The sequence below is a fragment of the Narcine bancroftii genome, chromosome 3 (assembly GCF_036971445.1).
Source record: "Narcine bancroftii isolate sNarBan1 chromosome 3, sNarBan1.hap1, whole genome shotgun sequence".
Lineage (NCBI taxonomy): Eukaryota > Metazoa > Chordata > Chondrichthyes > Torpediniformes > Narcinidae > Narcine > Narcine bancroftii.
Genome location: NC_091471.1, coordinates 348,736,850 through 348,755,267, shown reverse-complemented (window position 1 = coordinate 348,755,267; position 18,418 = coordinate 348,736,850). Strand labels below are relative to the sequence as shown.

The following is an 18,418-nucleotide window of genomic DNA, read 5'->3' as shown; positions in this document are numbered from 1 at the left end:
AGGCAGAGAACAGTGAGGACAGAGGGGAATGGGAAGGAGTGTTGACTTGGCATGGAATGGGGATGTCAGGCATCCTGTGTGGTCAGAGCATGGGTGTTCTGCAAAACATTCGCCTGCTTTATTTACACTTGGGCTTGCTGATGTAGATGTGGTCACATCAAGAGAACTGAATGAGGCAGAAAAGTTTGGAAGAGGTGGACTTTAATCTTTATCTAACCTAGCTGTTTGGATCCCTGGATATCAGTGATCTACAGGTGCTCTTTGATCAATATTAATCACCAGTGAGTTACTTCAAACGCCTCTAAGTGCCTCACCCATTTCGACCCTCCGCATTCCTCAGAACAATAGTTTGGGCCCATTCAATCTCAGCTTGACCAAATTCACAATTTTATTAGCACTGTTAAAATGAAAGAAATGTAGAAATTAAACAATTACTGGAATTGGAACTCTTGAAATTATAACTGATGCATAATGCTCAAATTACTGAGTTAAAAAAGTTACTTTAACTGGTGCTGTCGCTGTACTGGAAGTGCTTGATAGAAAGTTTGCTGTTTTACTCTGCATTTAGTCTTTGCTACACATGTCTTGAAAAGTCCTTGATGGGACAATGTTGAAAAAGATTTCGTCTACTACCTTTGCTGTACCAGTCCTGAACTCTCCTAGGGCTCTGGGTATTCAAAGGGGTAATTTTGCACTGAATAAACTGTGGTGTTCCTTGTCTGAATCTATCCTGGGTAGCATGAAATTGCTCTCCTCCTCGATGTTCCGACACCTGTGTTCTTTGAGGTATGTGTAGGGATTTATGCCAACTTCTTTGCACCTTGTCAATGACAAGATCTCCCTATGTGATTTATGTGTGAGACACAAACCTTGCAGCGATTCATAAAAAAATTCCTCCAACACTAATGAAGCTGATTTGTTGACAGAAACAATCTATGCACAAGGGATTCACTGTCATTATGTAAAGGAAATACCAACATTAACATTTAAAAACAAACTGTATTTAGTATTGGCTGTGATATACCTCTCCCTCATTGACTACCTAAGAAAAGCTTTTCCTGAAGCTATTCCACTCTTCAGCATCTCACCATTACACCATGGACTAATATCTTGTATAACATCTAATATTTTTTGTTAGCACGTTTCCTACTTTTAAAAAAAAATCTCCCTTCAGAACAGATTCAGCCTTCATCTCACCTACCTTTGCTGACTCCTTTCCCATTTCCCAGGTTTTTGAACTAATTTAACCTCATAATTCTGTGTGCACCATTCCAAAATGTCTTCAGTTTTGTTTGTATCCTGCTATAGCATGGTAACAGTAATTGTTTCTATTCCTGTCCCCCTCATTTCTCTTCTCTTCTCAGAGACAGTCAGGTCTCTTATTATCTTGGGTTCCCTTGTAAATGGATGAAGACATCACTCTGTGAAAATCATATGGTCGTTGATGATCAATTGTATTTAAAAAAAAAACATGCACAGGAAACTTCCACTCTGTAACATGGAACTGGGTCCTCGAACATTAGCATCTCATGGACAATCCCAACAGTGACAGACCTGAAGGCTATGCTGAAAACACCTTGAATAAGTGACATGACAGGGAAGGTGACCATGGCAGCAGACCAATGGGAGGCTCAGCAGTTGAGGGACTCAAAAAAGCTGTGGGAAACTTGCAATTGGGGGATCCACATGGGCTGCTGGAGACTAGCTCGCAGGAACCAGCCATCAAGTTTATTGTCATCTGATTGCACAAGTACAATTCAACGAAACAGCGTTCTGCGGTCCTCACGCAGATACACAACTAGATAGACTATATGTACAGATAGACTATACGTAATGTGGACTAGCATTCGTACAAATAAATAAATACATAGTTTCATAAATATGAGTGTATCAGATGGTTAGTGTGAGCAGTTCCTTTGGTCGTTCACCATTCTCAATGGCCTTGGGAAGAAAATGTTCCCAGCCTGGTGGTGCCGCCTCTGTTACTCCTGTCTATCTTCCTCGATGGGAGCAGCTGAAGGGTGCTGAATGGGGGAAGGCAGGGGTCCTCAATGATTTTGCACGCCCTTCTCAGACAACAATCTCAGTAGATCTCATCGATTTGGGGAGTGGGGGTGGGAGACTCCCTGATCCTCTCTGCACTCTTATGGTCCTGTGGATTGATCTCTGATCTAATTCTCTGCAGCAACCGTACCACACTGTGATGCAGTCAGCCAGTATACTCTCGATAGAGCTTCTATAGATGATTGACATAATGATGGCTGGTAGCCTTGCCTGCTTCAGTCTTCTCAGGAAGTGCAGTCACTGTTGCGCCTTCCTGACAAGTGATGAGCTAATGAGTGTCCACGATAGATCACTAATTAAGTGAACTCCAAGGAACTTGGTGCTCTCCACTCTCTCTACTAGAGTTGCTGATATGTAGTGGAGGGTGGTTGTTCCTGGTCCTCCTGAAATCCATGATCATCTCCTTTGTCTTGTCCACGTTGAGACTCAGGTTCTTACTCTCACACCCTTTCACGAGATTTTCCACCTCTTCTCTGTCCTGTGACTCATCGCTGCTGCTATGAGACCAACTACTGTTGTGCCATCTGATGACACTGTTGGAGCTGGATCTGGCGATGCAGTCGTATGTCAATAGCATGAACAGGTTATCAAATACTTATCTACCTCCAATTTAAATAATTCCAATGATCCAACTTCCATTACTCATCAAGGCAGAAAATTCCAGAGATTTACCACTCTCTACAAGCAGGTTTTCACATATCTCAGAATCAGAATTTATTGTCATGAATGTGTCATGAAATTTGTGGCAGTATTTACAGTGCAAATATTGCTATAAATTACAGTTAAAAAGAAATAAATAAATAGATTTGTGCCAAAGAAAAAAGAGCACGTGAGGTAGTGTCTGCGGTTCATTGTCCACTCAGAAATTTGATGGCGGTGGGGAAGAGACTGTCCTTGTGCTGCTGGCCATTCATCTTCAGATTCCTATACCTCCTTCCTGGATAGCAGTGTAACGAGGGCATGGTTGGGTGGTGAGGGTCCTTGAAGACAGAGGCTGCTTTCTTATGACACCACCTCTTGTTAATATCCTCAATGGAGTGAAGACTGATACCCATGATGATGCTGGTCAAGTTCACAACACTCTTGAACTCGGGGCCATCACTGAAAGAGGAGGAGTGACAGACTAGGGAGAGCTGTGAATGTCGGGAACCAGCTGGAGGTGAGTGCAGTTTAAAAGGGAACAGAGTGGGGACCATCATGGAAAGAGGAAGAGTGAGGAACTCAGACAAGGTATGAGTGTTGGGAACCAGATGAAGATGAGTGCAGTTTAAAAGGGAAAGGATGGCAAGTTAAGGGTTAAACAGAACAGAAGTTGGTTGGAGGGGTAATAAAGATATGGGGCAGTGACAAATAAAAAGAGGGGTAGCTCAAGCAGAGCAGCCAGTGGAGAGCAGCCCAGTGTAGGAGTGGGATTTAGAGGCTTTGGCCCAGTGTAGGAGTGGGACTTAGAGGCTTTGGCCCAGTGTAGGAGTGGGACTTTGAGGCTTTGGCCCAGTGTAGGAGTGGGACTTTGAGGCTTTGGCCCAGTGTAGGAGTGGGACTTTGAGGCTTTGGCCCAGTGTAGGAGTGGGACTTTGAGGCTTTGGCCCAGTGTAGGAGTGGGACTTTGAGGCTTTGGCCCAGTGTAGGAGTGGGACTTTGAGGCTTTGGCCCAGTGTAGGAGTGGGACTTTGAGGCTTTGGCCCAGTGTAGGAGTGGGACAGAGGCTTTGGCCCAGCGTAGGAGTGGGACTTAGGGGCTTTGGCTCATGAGGCTTCGGTGAGCAGAGTCTGAGGACGAGTTTGATTCCAGTGAGGTAAGGCCAGGTAAGATATTTGTATTTAAATTAGGAAGAGTTAATGGAGATAGCTAGGACAGTGGAATGCTCCGATTGCAGAATGTGGGAAATCTGACACAGCACAATTGTCCCTGATGACTACACCTGCTGTATCCAGCTGCAGCTCCTGGGAGACCAAGTCAGGGAATTTGATGAACTCCAGATCATTCAGGAGGCAGAGGCAGTGATGGAGAGGAGCTTCAGAGAGACAGTCACCCCCAAAAGTCAGGAGGCAGGTAAATGGGTGACTGTTAGGAGAGGAAAGGGGAATAAGCAAACAGTGCAGAGCACCTCTGTGGCCATTCCCCTCAACAATATACATTCTCATCAATGTGCATAGTTACATTTGTTCTCTCAATACACCATTACCACCACATGTTGTTTCTCTGTTGGTTGAGGGACTTCCCCTGACTCAGCCCCACAGTGCTAGGATGGCCATTCCAAAGGAGCACTTGCTAATAGGTTACTACACACACAAACACAGTGTGCATTTGTTATTTTTGCAATACCATTTAAATCTTATTTAAAAAATATATATATTAGTGTGTTTAAATTTTTTTAATAAGATTTAAATGGTATTGTAAAAATAACAAATGCAAACGCACTCTGTGTGTGTGTGTGTGTGTGTGTGTGTGTGTGTATAGTAATCTATGACCATGTTCTCCTTGGAATGCCACTCTAGTCAGTGCCCAGTAATGGGAAGACTCTAGACTGTGATCCTTCTGCACAACACCCTCGCGTTGACTGCACCAAGCCTCATTGCGTCCCTCAGCACATATGTATGCACTAGAATACATAGATCATTATAATATTTCCCTCACTTGCTGACAAGAGAAAACAAAACCAAGCTCAATGTTAACATGATAGCATCATCTTTATGGCTGAGGAAACTGCAGGGTTAAGTGAATCTGGCTTATCAAACACAAAGTCGTAGAAATCTTTCCAGACAATTAGCATGTAACTATGAGGGGACATCCCTGTTTTGCAAGGATTCTGTGAACATAGGCAAACTCTGTTCTCTCAGGCAAATCATATCTTCAATAATCACGCATCCGGCTCAGCCCAAGTTAACAACCCACAACAAACATCACACTTAGGAAGGGTGTGCTCATACAAGAAGTAGAGCAGAATAAATGTACTGGGTAGTTTGTCAGGAGGAAGGGTTGAGACAGTTGGACCTTTACTCATTGGAGATTAGATAAATAGGAGATTTTATTGAACCACACCAGGTTCTGACAAGAGTTAATGCTCAGAAAATTTTTTTTTTCAGTGTGGGTATCCAGAGTTATTCAGTTGTTTCAGATTAAGAGATTATCCTCTTCAGACTTAGATGAGCTGGATTCTTTCTCTACCATGGAATTGTGAATCTTTGGAATTCTTAATTCCTCTGAGCTGTAGAAGGGAGAGTGTCACTGAACAGACATTTTAAGCTACATTGGAGACAAAGGGCAGGGAGAAAGGAAAGTGGTATTGAGCTCAAGATTGGATCAGGGACAATTTTAACGTATGGCAGAGCAGACATGACAATTAGAACATCTACTTTTATTTTTCTTTCTTGAATTCTGATCACTCAAATAAAAAGAAAACAACACAAAAGCTAGAAATCAGAAATAAAACAAGTTAGGCAAGAAACATTAAGCTATAAACAGCAAATAGCTTGAATGAAAACAGTCTTTCACAAGTTGCCACTCCTGCAGTGTATTTCTGTTCATGAATACATCGCTAATTAAGTGATCAATTATAATCCCAGGTGCTCTCAGAATCTCAAGCAGCAAAGATCAGCTGGAGGAACTCAGTGAGTACAGACAGCATCCATGGGTAGAAGTTGTCAGTCAACATTTTGGGTCGAAACCCTTTATCAAAACTAAGAGAATAGGTGAAATTACATAAGTAAAAGGGGAAAGGAGCTGGAGGAAGAATCCCGTGATGATAGAATAGGGGAGAAGGAGGAGAGACCAGTAAGGGGAGAAACCATCAGGAATGGGGATAGGAAAAGAAGTTAAAAAGAGAGAGAGAGTGAGAGTCATATGTAGAGGAATAGGTCAGGAAGAGAAGTAAAGTGTTATCAGATGGGAGATCCTAAAATTAGAAAAATCAATACTTATGCCATTTGATGTCAGCCTTAAACATAACTGCATGAACACTGATTTTTCTAATATTAGGTATCCCCCCGACACTCATCTGATTCCACTGTTTCCACCACTGTTGCTGAATGGTTACTCCCGCTACCCGTTTCTCCTTTGCTCCCGCCTTCTGTTCTCTACCAAATCACTTCTGGGAACCTCACCTAGCTTCTCCCCTCTTTATACATAGAATTTCACCTATTCTACCTTCATCATGATGAAGAGTTTCTACTCAAAACGATGACTGACCATTTCTACCCATAGATCTTACTGACCTGCTGAGTTTCTCCAGCAATTCATTGTCTGCTCAAAATATCAGCATCTGCAGCTTTTGTGTCTCTCTGTGTTGCTTACAGAATCTTGTTGCTCAACTGCATCCTTTTGTCCAGGCCATTACATTGAAAGCCCCACAAACCTCACGCTGCTCCTACCCCCCTCCACTCTGCTTCAGATCATATTGCCTTTGCACAACAGATCACTTCACACGACTGTTTCAACCTTCCTTCTCTGACCCCCTTCTCCCACCACAGATCACTCCCCTTCCCCTCTCCCAGCACTGATCACTCCCCTCTCACCACAGATCAGCCCCCATCCCCACTCCCACCACAGGGCAGCTCCCATCCTCTCTCCCACCACAGATCATTCCCCTTCTCCTCTCCCTCCACAGATCATTCCCCTTCCCCTCTCCCTCCACAGATCACTTTCCTTCCCCTCTCCCACCACGGATATCTCCCCTTCACCTTCATCCTCTCCAACGGACCCCCATTCCCCTGCAAAAGCCCTTTTCCTTCCCGTAACCGCCCTGCCCCACAGGAGGTGAGGTTCTGGAGGGCGGATGACCTCCTACCTGATCTGTGACATGGGGTTGAAGTAGCCCATTGTGTCTACAACTCGCCGCCCAGCCCGTTCCGTTGAGACTCCGCTGCCTCCAGACTTGGTGCCTGCCACACTGCGCATGTCTGCTGCAATGTGCCGGGCGCCTGCGCAGTCCGCTCACTGGCGGGAGGACCTGCGCGTGCGCACTAACGGTCGAGGTGTGTGTGAGCGTGCGGGACTGTCAGTTTATCTTCCCACCGACCGCCATGTTGGTGAAGGAGCGGGAATGGTTGTCGGCACTCAGGTACTGGAGCGCTGGCTCAAGTTTGGGGCATACTCCCCTCATGTGAGACTATAAATATTGCCAATTATGTCTATTTGGGTGAACAAATTTCAACTTTTGATTCTTTTCACTCGTTTATACTGTTATGTTCAGATCAGTTGTAAAACAACATGACACAGCAGACACTGTGGTTGAGGTAAAAACACAACGTTGGAGAAACTTAGCAGGTCAAAGTGCACCTTGTTGTTTCCAACGTTTCAGTTGCAGTGGTGATGGATGTCGCCGTCCCCTCAGAAAATCGGATGAGAGGGACTCAGGACCTGAAAGTACGGAAGTATAGTGATCCAAGAGCCCATTCTGGAATTTTTGAAGAACATTGGCTGGGATGTGCGTGGGGTGAAGCAGGAGCCAGTGGTTGTTGGGTACCATGGGTTTCTTCTATCAAGATCTTCATCAGCGCTCAACGCTCTGGAAGTGTCCTGCACTGTGCTCGCCGACATTGCCCTCCTCATGGTGTGTGGGTCGCTGGGATGTTATGATATATACATGCAGGGTGCGGGCGACGGGTTCAGTTAGCTCTGGACGCATGAAACCAGATCATGTGGGGCCCCCGAATGGTCTGGTTCTCAGGTCAAATAACACTAGTAGGTGTCCCTTGGGGGGAGTGATTCGCACTTTTGTAACATAACCCCCCCCCCCAAAATAAATGTCAATAGCAAAGATAAAGATACATAACCAACGTTGCAGGCTTGAGCCCTTCATCGAGGTGCAAGCAAAATATAGGCAGGTGCCTGGGTTATGTATCTATAGGAATATTATCAATAAGATTGTAAGAGAAAGATGATTCAGGTGTACATTGCTGGAACTTGAGAAACTGAGTTACAGGGTTAGCATTTTATTCTCTGGAGTGTAGAAGGAGGGGAGATTTGAGAGAGGTATACCTTACAGAAGATAAAGACAGTAAATGTAGGTAGACTTTTTCAACTGAGGGTAGGAGAGATGCAAACCAGAGGACATGGATTAATGGTGAGTTTAGGAGAGACGTTAGGGCGAGCTTCCCATATAGAGTGGTGGGAGTGTGCAATGAACTGCCTGCTGAAGTGGTGAATGTAGGCTTATTTTGCACATTTAAGAAAAATTTGGGCCCATGGATGGGAGGGGTATGCACTGTGTTCAGTTCAGAGGAACTAGACAATAATCAATTGGCACTGATGAGAAGGGCCCGTTTTCTGTGCTGTAATGTTATATGAGGATACATAACCAACATTCAATGCTTGAGCTCTTCATCAATGCATGAGCAAAATCTACAGGCGCCTGATACTTGGGTTCCTGCCTACATTTTGCTTATATTTTGATGATGGGCTCAAGCCTGAAACATTGGTTACATATCTTTATCTTTGCTGTATAAAGTGCACTGTTTGACTTGCTGAGTTTCTCCAGCATTGTGTTTTTGCATTCAGACCAATGTTTCTTAAATTTAATTCTGTTTCATTTCATAATATGAAAGCAGAACGAGATGTCACTTTTATTGAAAGAAAGTGGTTTACAGAGTTATGGGAAAATGTGATTTACTGTCAGAACTGCCATGAGATATAGTAAAAACACAAGGATGCTGGAGGAACTCAGCAGGCCCTGCAGTGCCAATAGAAAGTAAAGAAGGCCTGAGTCCTTCTTCAAGGTATGAGTAAAAGGCAGCAGGTACCTGAATAGAAAGGCTAGGGGAGAAGGGAAGAAAGAGTATAGGGCATAATAGCAAATTCAAAGGATTCACCACTCTTTGGCTGAAGAAATTCTTCTACATCTCTGTTTTAAATAGACACCCTTAAATCCCTTTTGTGCTTGATTCCTCTACCATTGGAAACAGATCTGCCACATCTATTCTTTCCTGGCCTTTCAACATTGTATGAGGCCCCCCTCATTCTTCTAAACTCCAAAGAGTCCAGTCCAAGAGCTGTCAAATGTTTGTCATGCTAATCCCTTTATTCCAGGAATCATTCTTGTGAAAATTCTCTGAACCCTCTCTAATGCCAGCACATTAAGGAGCACAAAGCTGTACCCTGTGTAACCTCAACATCACATCTCTGCTCTTATCTCTTTTTTCCTCTCTATGAATGCCAACAAATGCATTCGCCTTCTTCACTGCCAACTCATCCTGGAGGTTAACCTTAAGGCTATCCTGCATGAAGGGAGTCCCTTTGCACCTCTGAATTTTGAACTATCCTTTCTCCAAAGGATATGACCAAACACTTTCCAACATTGTACTTCATTTGCCACTTCTTTGCTTATTCTCCTAATTAATTTAGAAGGAAAGTTTGGGAGGTTGGTTGCATCTCAATTAAAGATGAGATCAGGAAGGGGCTCTGGCAGAAATATTTAAAATGTCCTTAGACATAGATGTGATGCCAGAGGGTAGCTCATGTTGTTCCATTGTTTAAAAAAAGGCTCCAAAAGTAACCCTGGAAATTATAGGCTGATGTGCCTGTCGTCAGTCGTAGGTAAATTATTGGAAGATGTTCTAAGAGATCAGATATACAATTATTTGGAAAGCCATGGACTGATTAGTGATCGTCAACATGGCTTTGTGGTTGGTCATGTTTAACCAATCTTGTAGTGTTTTTTTCAAGGAGGTTACCAGGAAAGTTGACAAAGGAAAGGCTGTGGATGTTGTCTACATGAACTTTAGTGAGGGCTTTGATAAAGTCCCATGTGGGAGGTTAGTCAGGAAGGTTCAGACGCTAGGTATTCATGGTGAAGTAGTGAACTGGATCAACAATGGCCATTTGGGAGTAGTGGTGGATGATTGCTTCTCAGACTGGAGGCCTGCAACTAGTGGTGTGTCTCAGGGAATAGTGCTGGGACCATTGTTGTTTGTCATCTGTATCAATGATTTGGATGATAATATGGTAAATTGGATCAGCAAGTTTACAGGTGAGACTAAGATTGAAAGTTTTGTGGTCAGCGAAGAAGGTTTTCAAAGCTTTCAGAGGGATTGGACCAGCTGGAAAAATGGGCTTAAAAATGACAGATGGAATTTAATGCAGACTAATTTTGGCAGGACAAACCAAGAAAGAAATGCACGGTAAATGGTAGGGCACTGAGGAGTGTGGTAGAATAAAGGGATCTGGGAAAACAGATACATAATTCCCTGAAAGTGGTGTCACAGGTGGATAGGGTTGTAAAGAGAACTTTGGGCATATTGGCCTTCATAAATTAAATAGTGAGTACAGGAGTTGGGATGTTGTGGTAAAGTTGTCTAAGACATTGGTGAGGCCAAATTTGGAGTACTACAGGAAAGATACCAATATAGAAAGAGTATAGAGAATCTTTACTGGGATATTGCCATGACTTCAGGAACTGAGTTACAGGGTAAGGTTAAACAGGTTAGGACTTTATTCCTTGGAGTGTAGAAAAATGAGGGGAGATTTGATAGAGGTATTTGAAATTATGAGGGGGATAGACAGAGTAATGTAGATAGGCTTTTTCCACTGAGGGTAGGTGAGATACAAACCAGAGGTTGTGGGTTGAGAGTGAAAGGAGAAAAGTTTCAGGTGAACTTCTTCACTCAGAGAGTGGTGAGGGTGTGGAACAGGCTTCCAGCTGTACTGGTAAAATGTGGGCTCAATTTTAACATTTAAGAGGAATTTGGACAGGTATATGGATGAGAGAGATATGAAGGGCTATGGGCAGGGTACAGGTCAAAGGGACTAGGCAAAAAAAATGGTTCAGCACAGACTAGAAGAGCTGAAAAGGCCTATTTCTGTGCTGTAATGTTCTATGGTTCTCAGTCTCTCTGCAGCCTCTCCATTTCCTCATGACTACCTGCCCTCCACCTGTCTTTTGTATCATCTGTAAACCTATTTTATTCTGAACTCCATATCATTAACATACAGTGTAAAAAGAAGTGACTATTCCCACTCTTTTTTTGACGATCAGCCATTGCTCTAAACATGCTAGTGTAGTGAACTGAGTGACCACGCAGTTAGATGGGTTGAGTCGCTACCTAAGTCGGCCAACTCAAGATATGCGGGTCCCCCTTCCCTCCTGAGAAGAAGCCCGCAGTTGATGCCATGTGTTGCCCAGGGTATCTCCTGCTTCTGGGTGGCGAACTGCCAGCCAGGGAGTGATGCCACAACGCACTGATATCACTTCTGGAAGCCGGTGCACACGTCACTGGGTGTTCCCTTGTGCACAGCGTGAGGAATTCAAATAATAAAGTCAGTTACTGGTTCACCCTCGCATAGTGTGGACGTCTCTTTATTCTGTAGTGCTGCTGCAGCAGACGCTACACTAGTATCTTTCCTGTCATTGCATAGTCTCTCATCTTGTTAAGCAGCCTCATGCAGCACCTTATCAAAGAAAGGCCTTTTGAAAATCCAAATATACAACATCCACTGCATCTCCTTTGTCTAACCTGCTTGTGGTTTCTTCATGCAAGTAAATGGCCTTTGATGCTGTTTGGTTCTATATTCAAATCACTGAAAGAAAACATGCTGTGACAGCAAGCTAGTGGCCACACACAACATATTAGCCTTTATTATATGATGATGAGTGTGCTATGATAATGGTGGTTTTTGCAAATAATGATGGGCTTTGGTGAGGCCATACAGGAATGAAGACAAAATGATCAAAGATAGATAGAGGAGTGGGTAGTGTTGAGGAAGCAGAAAGTCTGCAGAGAGACTTGGACAGGTTGGGAGAATGGGCAAAGAAACGGCCAATGGAATACAAAATAGGGAAGTGCAAGATCATGAACTTTGATAGAAGGAATAAAGAAATCAACCATTTTCTAAATTGGGAGAGAATTCAGAAAGCAGAATTCCAAAGGATCGTCAAATTGTTGTGCAGGACTCATAAAGGTTAACTTGCAGTTGAGTCAGTAGTAAGGAGAAAAATCCAATGTTAACATTTGAGAGGACTAGTGCCCAAGAAGAGTGTGGTATCCTGCCTAAACGACTTTCAACCAATGGCATTCACATCCATAGTGATGAAGTGTTTTGAGCTCTTCTGAGTGGCGACATGGATCCATTCCAATTTGTCTACCGCAGCAACAGATCTATAGCAGATGCCATCTCACTGGCTCTTCACAAAACCCTGGAACACCTGGACAGCAAAGATGTTCTTATTGACTATTGTTTCTCTTCTTCTTTGGCTTGGCTTCGCGGACGAAGATTTATGGAGGGGGTAAAAAGTCCATGTCAGCTGCAGGCTTGTTTGTGGCTGACAAGTCCGATGCGGGACAGGCAGACACGGTTGCCGCGGTTGCAGGGGAAAATTGGTTGGTTGGGGTTGGGTGTTGGGTTTTTCCTCCTTTGCCTTTTGTCAGTGAGGTGGGCTCTGCGGTCTTCTTCAAAGGAGGTTGCTGCCCGCCAAACTGTGAGGCGCCAAGATGCACGGTTTGAGGCGTTATCAGCCCACTGGCGGTGGTCAAACTATTGTTTGACATCACAACTAATTAGCAAAACTCCAAGATGTATGAGAAGTGCACCAAACTGCAGCTCCTTACAGACTGTGTTAGGCAATTGGAACTGGAGTTCCATAAACTCCGTATCATTCAGGATGCTGATAGGGTGATAGATGGAGTTACAGGGATGCAATTACATCTAGGAGGAAGGTACCTGGGTGACAGGAAAGGGAATAGGTTATCAGTGCAGGGTACCCTTGTGGCTATTTCCTTCAGTAACAAGTATACTACTGAGGGGGAGGATCTATCTAGGGCAGGTAGCAGCCAGACCAATAGCACTGTGGTTGGCTCTGAGCCTCAGAAAGGAAGGATGAAGTCAGGTAGAGCAATAGTTATCGGGGACTCAATAATCAAGGGGACCGATAGGAGATTTTGTAGCCACAAAAGAGATAACGGGATATTGTGTTGACTCCCTGGTGCTCTGGTCCAGGATGTCTGAACAGATGCAGAATATTCATAAAGGGAATGGTGAGCAGCCAAAGTTTGTGGTACTTATTGGCACCAATGACAGAGGCAGGTGTGGGGTAGAAGTCCTGCAAAATAAGTTTATGGAGGCTGAAGAGCAAGATCTCCAAGATGGTAATCTCTGGATTACTTCTGATGCCATGAGATAGGGAAGGTCAGAACAGGAAAATAGTGCAGATAAATTTGTGGCTGAAGAGATGGTTTAGGGTTTCAAGTTCTTGGATCATTGGAACCTTTTCTGGAAAAGGGTGACTTGTACAAGTAGGAAGGATTGTTCCTGAACTCGAGGGGAACCAAAATCCTATCAGGGAGGTTTGCTAATGCTGTTGGTGGGGGAGGGGATATGGTTTAAACTAGCTTCGCAGGGGAATGGGAACCAATGTAAAGAGGCGATCATTTGCATGGAACGTTGCCTGGATCAGCAGCAATAACAAGGATTCACACCACCCAGGCCATACTCCTTCCTCCCTGCTGTCATCAGGAAGGAGGTACAAGTGTTACAGTATTATACCTTCAGGTTTAGGAATAGTTGACTAATTCAGAGGCTCAGATAAGGACTTTGATCATTATTTATTACTGTAAATCTATACTTTTGTATTTGTACACTCAATTTGTTTATAGTTTCGTTTCAAGTACATAAAGTTATCTGTAATTAGAAATTTTGCTTGGCCCACAGAATAAGAATCTGGGGTTGCATGTGATGTAATGTATGAATGTTTAAATTTAGAAATACAGCACGATAACAGGCTCTTTTGTCCCATAAGCCCTAACACCCCAATTAACCTAGAACCCCTTTACATTTGAACAGTGGGAGGAAACCGGAGCACCGAAAGCAATAGGCAGAATATACAAACTCTTTACAGACTACACCAGGTTCGAACCAGGGTCACTGGTGCTGTAATAGCTTTCAAGATTCAATTTATTATCAGAGAAATGAAACAGTCATATTACATGAAATTTCTTTTTGCCTGCTGCAAGGCAAATAGATTTGCCACCAGCAGGAATTGCCTAAGTATCTATTTTAATGTCTTATGTATGAACAGAGTCAGAGAGAGAGAAGCAAAGGAGAGTCCCCCAGAGTCACCGAGTGTCCAGAGATTCACCTCCAGTGCTTCTGCAGCCCCCATCATCATCCAGAGTCCAGTCCAAACCATTTGGCAATCCTAGCTCCAGATCCAAACCGACAATACGGTGAGGAACCCTTCAGCACCCTTGACATCTCCTTGCATCCCAGTTCCAATACCTGGTACCCCTCCAGCCAGTTCAAGCCAGTCTTCAGCAGTCCACAGCCCAACAGCAGTCTCCAGCAGCCCACAGCTTCTGCAGTTCCTTGCCTCTAATTGCCAGCAGCCCGCTGCATGCACTGGTCCCTCAGCCACAGAGCTCCCTCACTGGTTCGCCGCAGTGGTTACCGTCCCCGCAGGTAATCTCCTCCACTTCTCCGCAGTCAGTGCCCATGTTACCCAGCAGCAATAGAAAATTCACCAAGACAACTGGTTACTTAAACAAGAGTTACTTTTAATTTTCTTTAAACATAAAAACAGGATCAAACTTTAACTTATTACTATTAACAACCCCCTTCTAATACTAAGCGCACATGTATGTAATGTATATAAGTTCAGAAAAGTTCTTTGATTCACAGTCCAATCTCACTTCTCACTCCTCCAAGTTCACCGGTATCAGGCAATTCTTATACTGTGCACAGAGTTGAACATTTATGAATCTTCACCAGGCTTTGGTGCTTGAAAGGTAAGTGGTTACTGCTCAAGAAGGCTCTTGTTGATTTTCAGAAAGAGATTTGTTGCTTGTTGGACACACACAAATTGATTCCTTCCAATCAGCCACTTCAGTGTCTTGCCGAAGAAACTTGCTCCATCATGGTTTTCCAGATGATAACCTCTTTCTTTCAGGTCACCACAGGGTTCCTTTTCTGTTTCCCTTATCTCAGGTGAAACATTATACAGCCAGCCATCTCCTTTTGTATGGACCACAAGGGCTTTGAATAGGCTGAACTCGCAACCTGTCTTAAAAATAGGGTTTCAAACAAGCTTCCAAAGCCACTACAGAAACCTAGCAGACTCTCTCTCTCTGTATCACACTTAGAGAAAAACTTGTTTGACCCTCTCTGCTTGCAAAACCACATGACCCTCCTAAAACAGCACACTCCGCTAAAACAGCTTGCTGACTCCAAAAATCAATTAATTATTATGCACCTCGTTGTGAAAATCTTCAGCACAGGAGTCAATTGTATTTGTAAACTTGTGGGCACCACTTTATGTATAATTCTTGCATTTTAAAATGAGATCTGTTGTACCTGTTTGTAACCTAACTAAAACCCCACAATCTATCTTCCAAAAACAAATCTATACATAATATAAAATAAAACATAATCTGTCACACCTGATCTTCCTGTCCTCTGGTGCCTTGCTCCAGTCCTCTGCTTCCCTGGAGTCCTTAGCCCCTCGTGGTTGCTGCCGATTAATAGGCGCTGTCATTTTGGGTGCAGACCCGCAGACATGGGATTTCAACTAAAAGCACTGTCAATTCCCTCAATGGGCCATTCAAACCCTGTGTGGACCCAATGTAGTCGACTGAGTGGCTGGACCCCTCAGGAGCGCTGCATCTGTGCTCCCTTGCTCCTAGCAGGTCCACATCAGCTGTTGCCACAGTGGATCCAGCAGCACCACCATTTTTGCTTGTTACCCAATGTACATTGTCCCGGAGATGGCTGCAATCAGGAGGAAACAGACTGTGGAGACAGACTGCAGGCTGTGGATCTGCTGAGAGTGTGGAGAAGATTGTAAAGGTCCTTGTCATGGTTCATCCACCACAAAAGCATAACAATGGAGTCTAATTTATGGGCTGTTTTTAGGATCACATGCAGAGACAGACATCCAGTGCTGCTGAATGATTATCAACTCAGTGAAAGATGCTCTTTAGTCTGCCTGAAGTTGTTGGTCTTTCAGCCCAGTCAGATGTCAGTGAGGGAATACATTCAGGCTACAGGAGTGCTTGCTGAGGGATGCACTGAGAAATGATGCAGTCAATGAAAGGGTTTGTTGTGAAGGACCACACTCTAGAGTCTTTTCTGTTCCTGGGCATTGAGGGGCTGAGGCCAGAAGGGAAGCCCTACAAACAACAGCAAGGCGAGTAACATTACTGTGTACAGTAATGAAATATATAAATATGACATTAATGATGTCAAAAGAGTTTGCACTGTTTTTCTTTGACTTTTATTGTGAATAAAGTCCATTATAAAATTTTAAAAATTGACCTGGCATAACCCTATCAGATATACCCTTTGTTCTATCCATTCCTCCAACCGTCTTAGCAACTAAATTTTTTAAATGTCTTTGCTAGTTCTAATGAAGGTTCTGTGACCTGAAGCTTTAACTCATTCTCTTTCCACAATTGTTGCCTGATATGCTGAGTGTTTCCAACATTGTCCTTTTTATTTCAGAATTCCAGTAAATGCTTATTTTTAAAAATTTTCACATTTCTACTGCAAAGTAAAATGCCCATGATTCCTAGCCAAAATGACCCTCAGGTAGACTGACCCATAATGTGAATCCAGCCACCACACCATCAGCATACCACCATTCAAAAGTAATTGACTAGAAATGCCAGAAGAAATATGCCAAAAAATAGGTGGTTCTATGAGCATCAGATAAAGAATGGAGGAAAACATTTATTATCGAGGCAACATTTGTGGCAGAAAGATAAAACTTTATCCCTGCATCGTAGTACATGTGACGATAAATGAATTTGAAACATTACCACAAAAGGATCAGATCAAATGTCTGCAATCCTGTGTTTAAATGACGGTCCTCAATTAAGCAGGAAACTAGAGAAGGAGGTTCTTGCCCATTCCCATGTTTGACAATATAGATTAAAATGTACAATAGCTTTTCTCATTGGAGTGATGGAGGAAAATAAGTGACTTAGAATACGTGTATAAATTATGAGAAACACAGATAGCATCTTTTTCCCCAGGACAGCAATGACTTATAACAGAGAATAGCCATTTAAGGTGAGTAGAAGAAAGTTTATGGGAGATGTCAGCAAAAGTTTTTTTACACAGAGTGGTGGGTGCCTGGAATGCATTGATATAGGTATGGACTGTCCAACCTATCTAAGCCTCTCATAATTTTGTGTACCTCTATTCAGTTTCCTCTTTGTCGCACCAAAAAGAAAAGCCCCAACTCGGTCACCCTTGCTTCATAAGACATTCTTCATTCCAGACAACATCCTGGTGAATCTCTTCTGCACTCTCTCTAAAGCTTCAACATTCTTCCTGTAACGAGGCATCAAGAACGGCTCACAATACTCCAAGCGTGGTCTAATCAGACTTTATAGAGCTGCAACATTATCTCACACCTCTTGAACACAGTCCCTCTATTAATGAAAGCCAGCACACCTTTTGTCTTCTTAACCACCCTATCAACTCATCTCTCAATCTATGGACTTGAATTCCATTATCCCTTTGTTCTTCCACACTGTTAAGAATCCTGCCTTTGACCATGTTCTCCACTCTCGTTTGACTTTCCAATTATTGTCACTTCACACTTATCCGGAGTGAACTCCATCTGTCATTTCTCTTCCCAACTCTGTATCCTGTCTATATTTTGTGACAACTGATAGACAGTATCCACAAAACCTCCATCCTTCGTATCATTGCAAACTTACTGACCCATGCTTCCACTTTTTCATCCAGGTCATTTCTAAAAAAATCACAAAGAGTAGGGGTTCCAGAGCTGATCCCTATAGAATGCTACAAGTCACTGACCACAGTCAGAATGCCTTAAACAGGCAAGCCAATTTTTATTTCCCTCCTCTCTTCCCATTATATTCCCTATGCTATAGGTGCTCTGTGATTAGTAAGGGATTGCTAAAGGTGGTATGTGGATGGAAAGAAAAAGTTTGAAAACCACTGTTTTAATCGTACCTAATAGACTCATTATGTGCACAGTTTCATAACTCCAAAGGAAATGGGCCAATGACAATTTTTCTCAAGCAAAATATTTCAGTAACATTTGGGTCTAGAGCAGTGATTCTCAAACTTCTCTTCCCACTCATATACCACTTTAAGCAATCCCTTACTAATCACAGAGCACCGATGGCATTGGGATTACTTAAAGTGGTATGTGAGTGGAAAGAAAAAAGGTTGAGAATCACTGGATCTAAACCTGTCAACATTTTTTTTAACCAAAGGTAGACACAAGAGACTTTAGATGATGGATGGAATCTGGAACAAAATGTTGCTGTTTGCAGCAAAAATTAAACCAAGAAAGACTTCTACTGGTCCTCTCTAATCACTTCTTCATAAAGAGAATAACCCAGTTCTCAATTTTATTCCCTTAATTGAAATATTTTCTTCTGGAGCCATCATA

General features: G+C 43.2%; 2 protein-coding genes across 11 annotated transcripts in view; one reads left to right on the top strand and one right to left on the bottom strand.

Annotated features, from left to right (window-relative positions):
• The window catches only part of LOC138759377 (monocyte to macrophage differentiation factor-like), a 31,718-nt gene extending 24,775 nt beyond the window's left edge, over positions 1-6,943 (bottom strand). For 2 of the 4 annotated variants that reach the window (XM_069929654.1, XM_069929657.1), the window contains exons 1-2: positions 6,851-6,931; positions 315-397 (exon numbers count right to left, since the gene is read on the bottom strand). Coding sequence is in view for 1 of the 4 variants with exons in the window: in XM_069929653.1 (XP_069785754.1) it covers positions 6,851-6,882 (32 nt within the window). In the remaining 3 variants the exon portion in view is untranslated. Of the gene's footprint in view, positions 1-314; positions 398-6,850 lie in introns of all 4 variants that reach the window. The other 2 variants (XM_069929653.1, XM_069929656.1) reach the window with 2 other exon arrangements.
• A 93-nt stretch (positions 6,944-7,036) lies between these two features.
• Positions 7,037-18,418, top strand: part of pctp (phosphatidylcholine transfer protein) — a 148,036-nt gene continuing 136,654 nt past the window's right edge. For 6 of the 7 annotated variants that reach the window (XM_069929650.1, XM_069929648.1, XM_069929646.1 and 3 more), the window contains exon 1: positions 7,037-7,123. Coding sequence is in view for 1 of the 7 variants with exons in the window: in XM_069929649.1 (XP_069785750.1) it covers positions 7,106-7,123 (18 nt within the window). In the remaining 6 variants the exon portion in view is untranslated. The remainder of the gene's footprint in view (positions 7,124-18,418) is intronic. The other variant, XM_069929649.1, reaches the window with a different exon arrangement.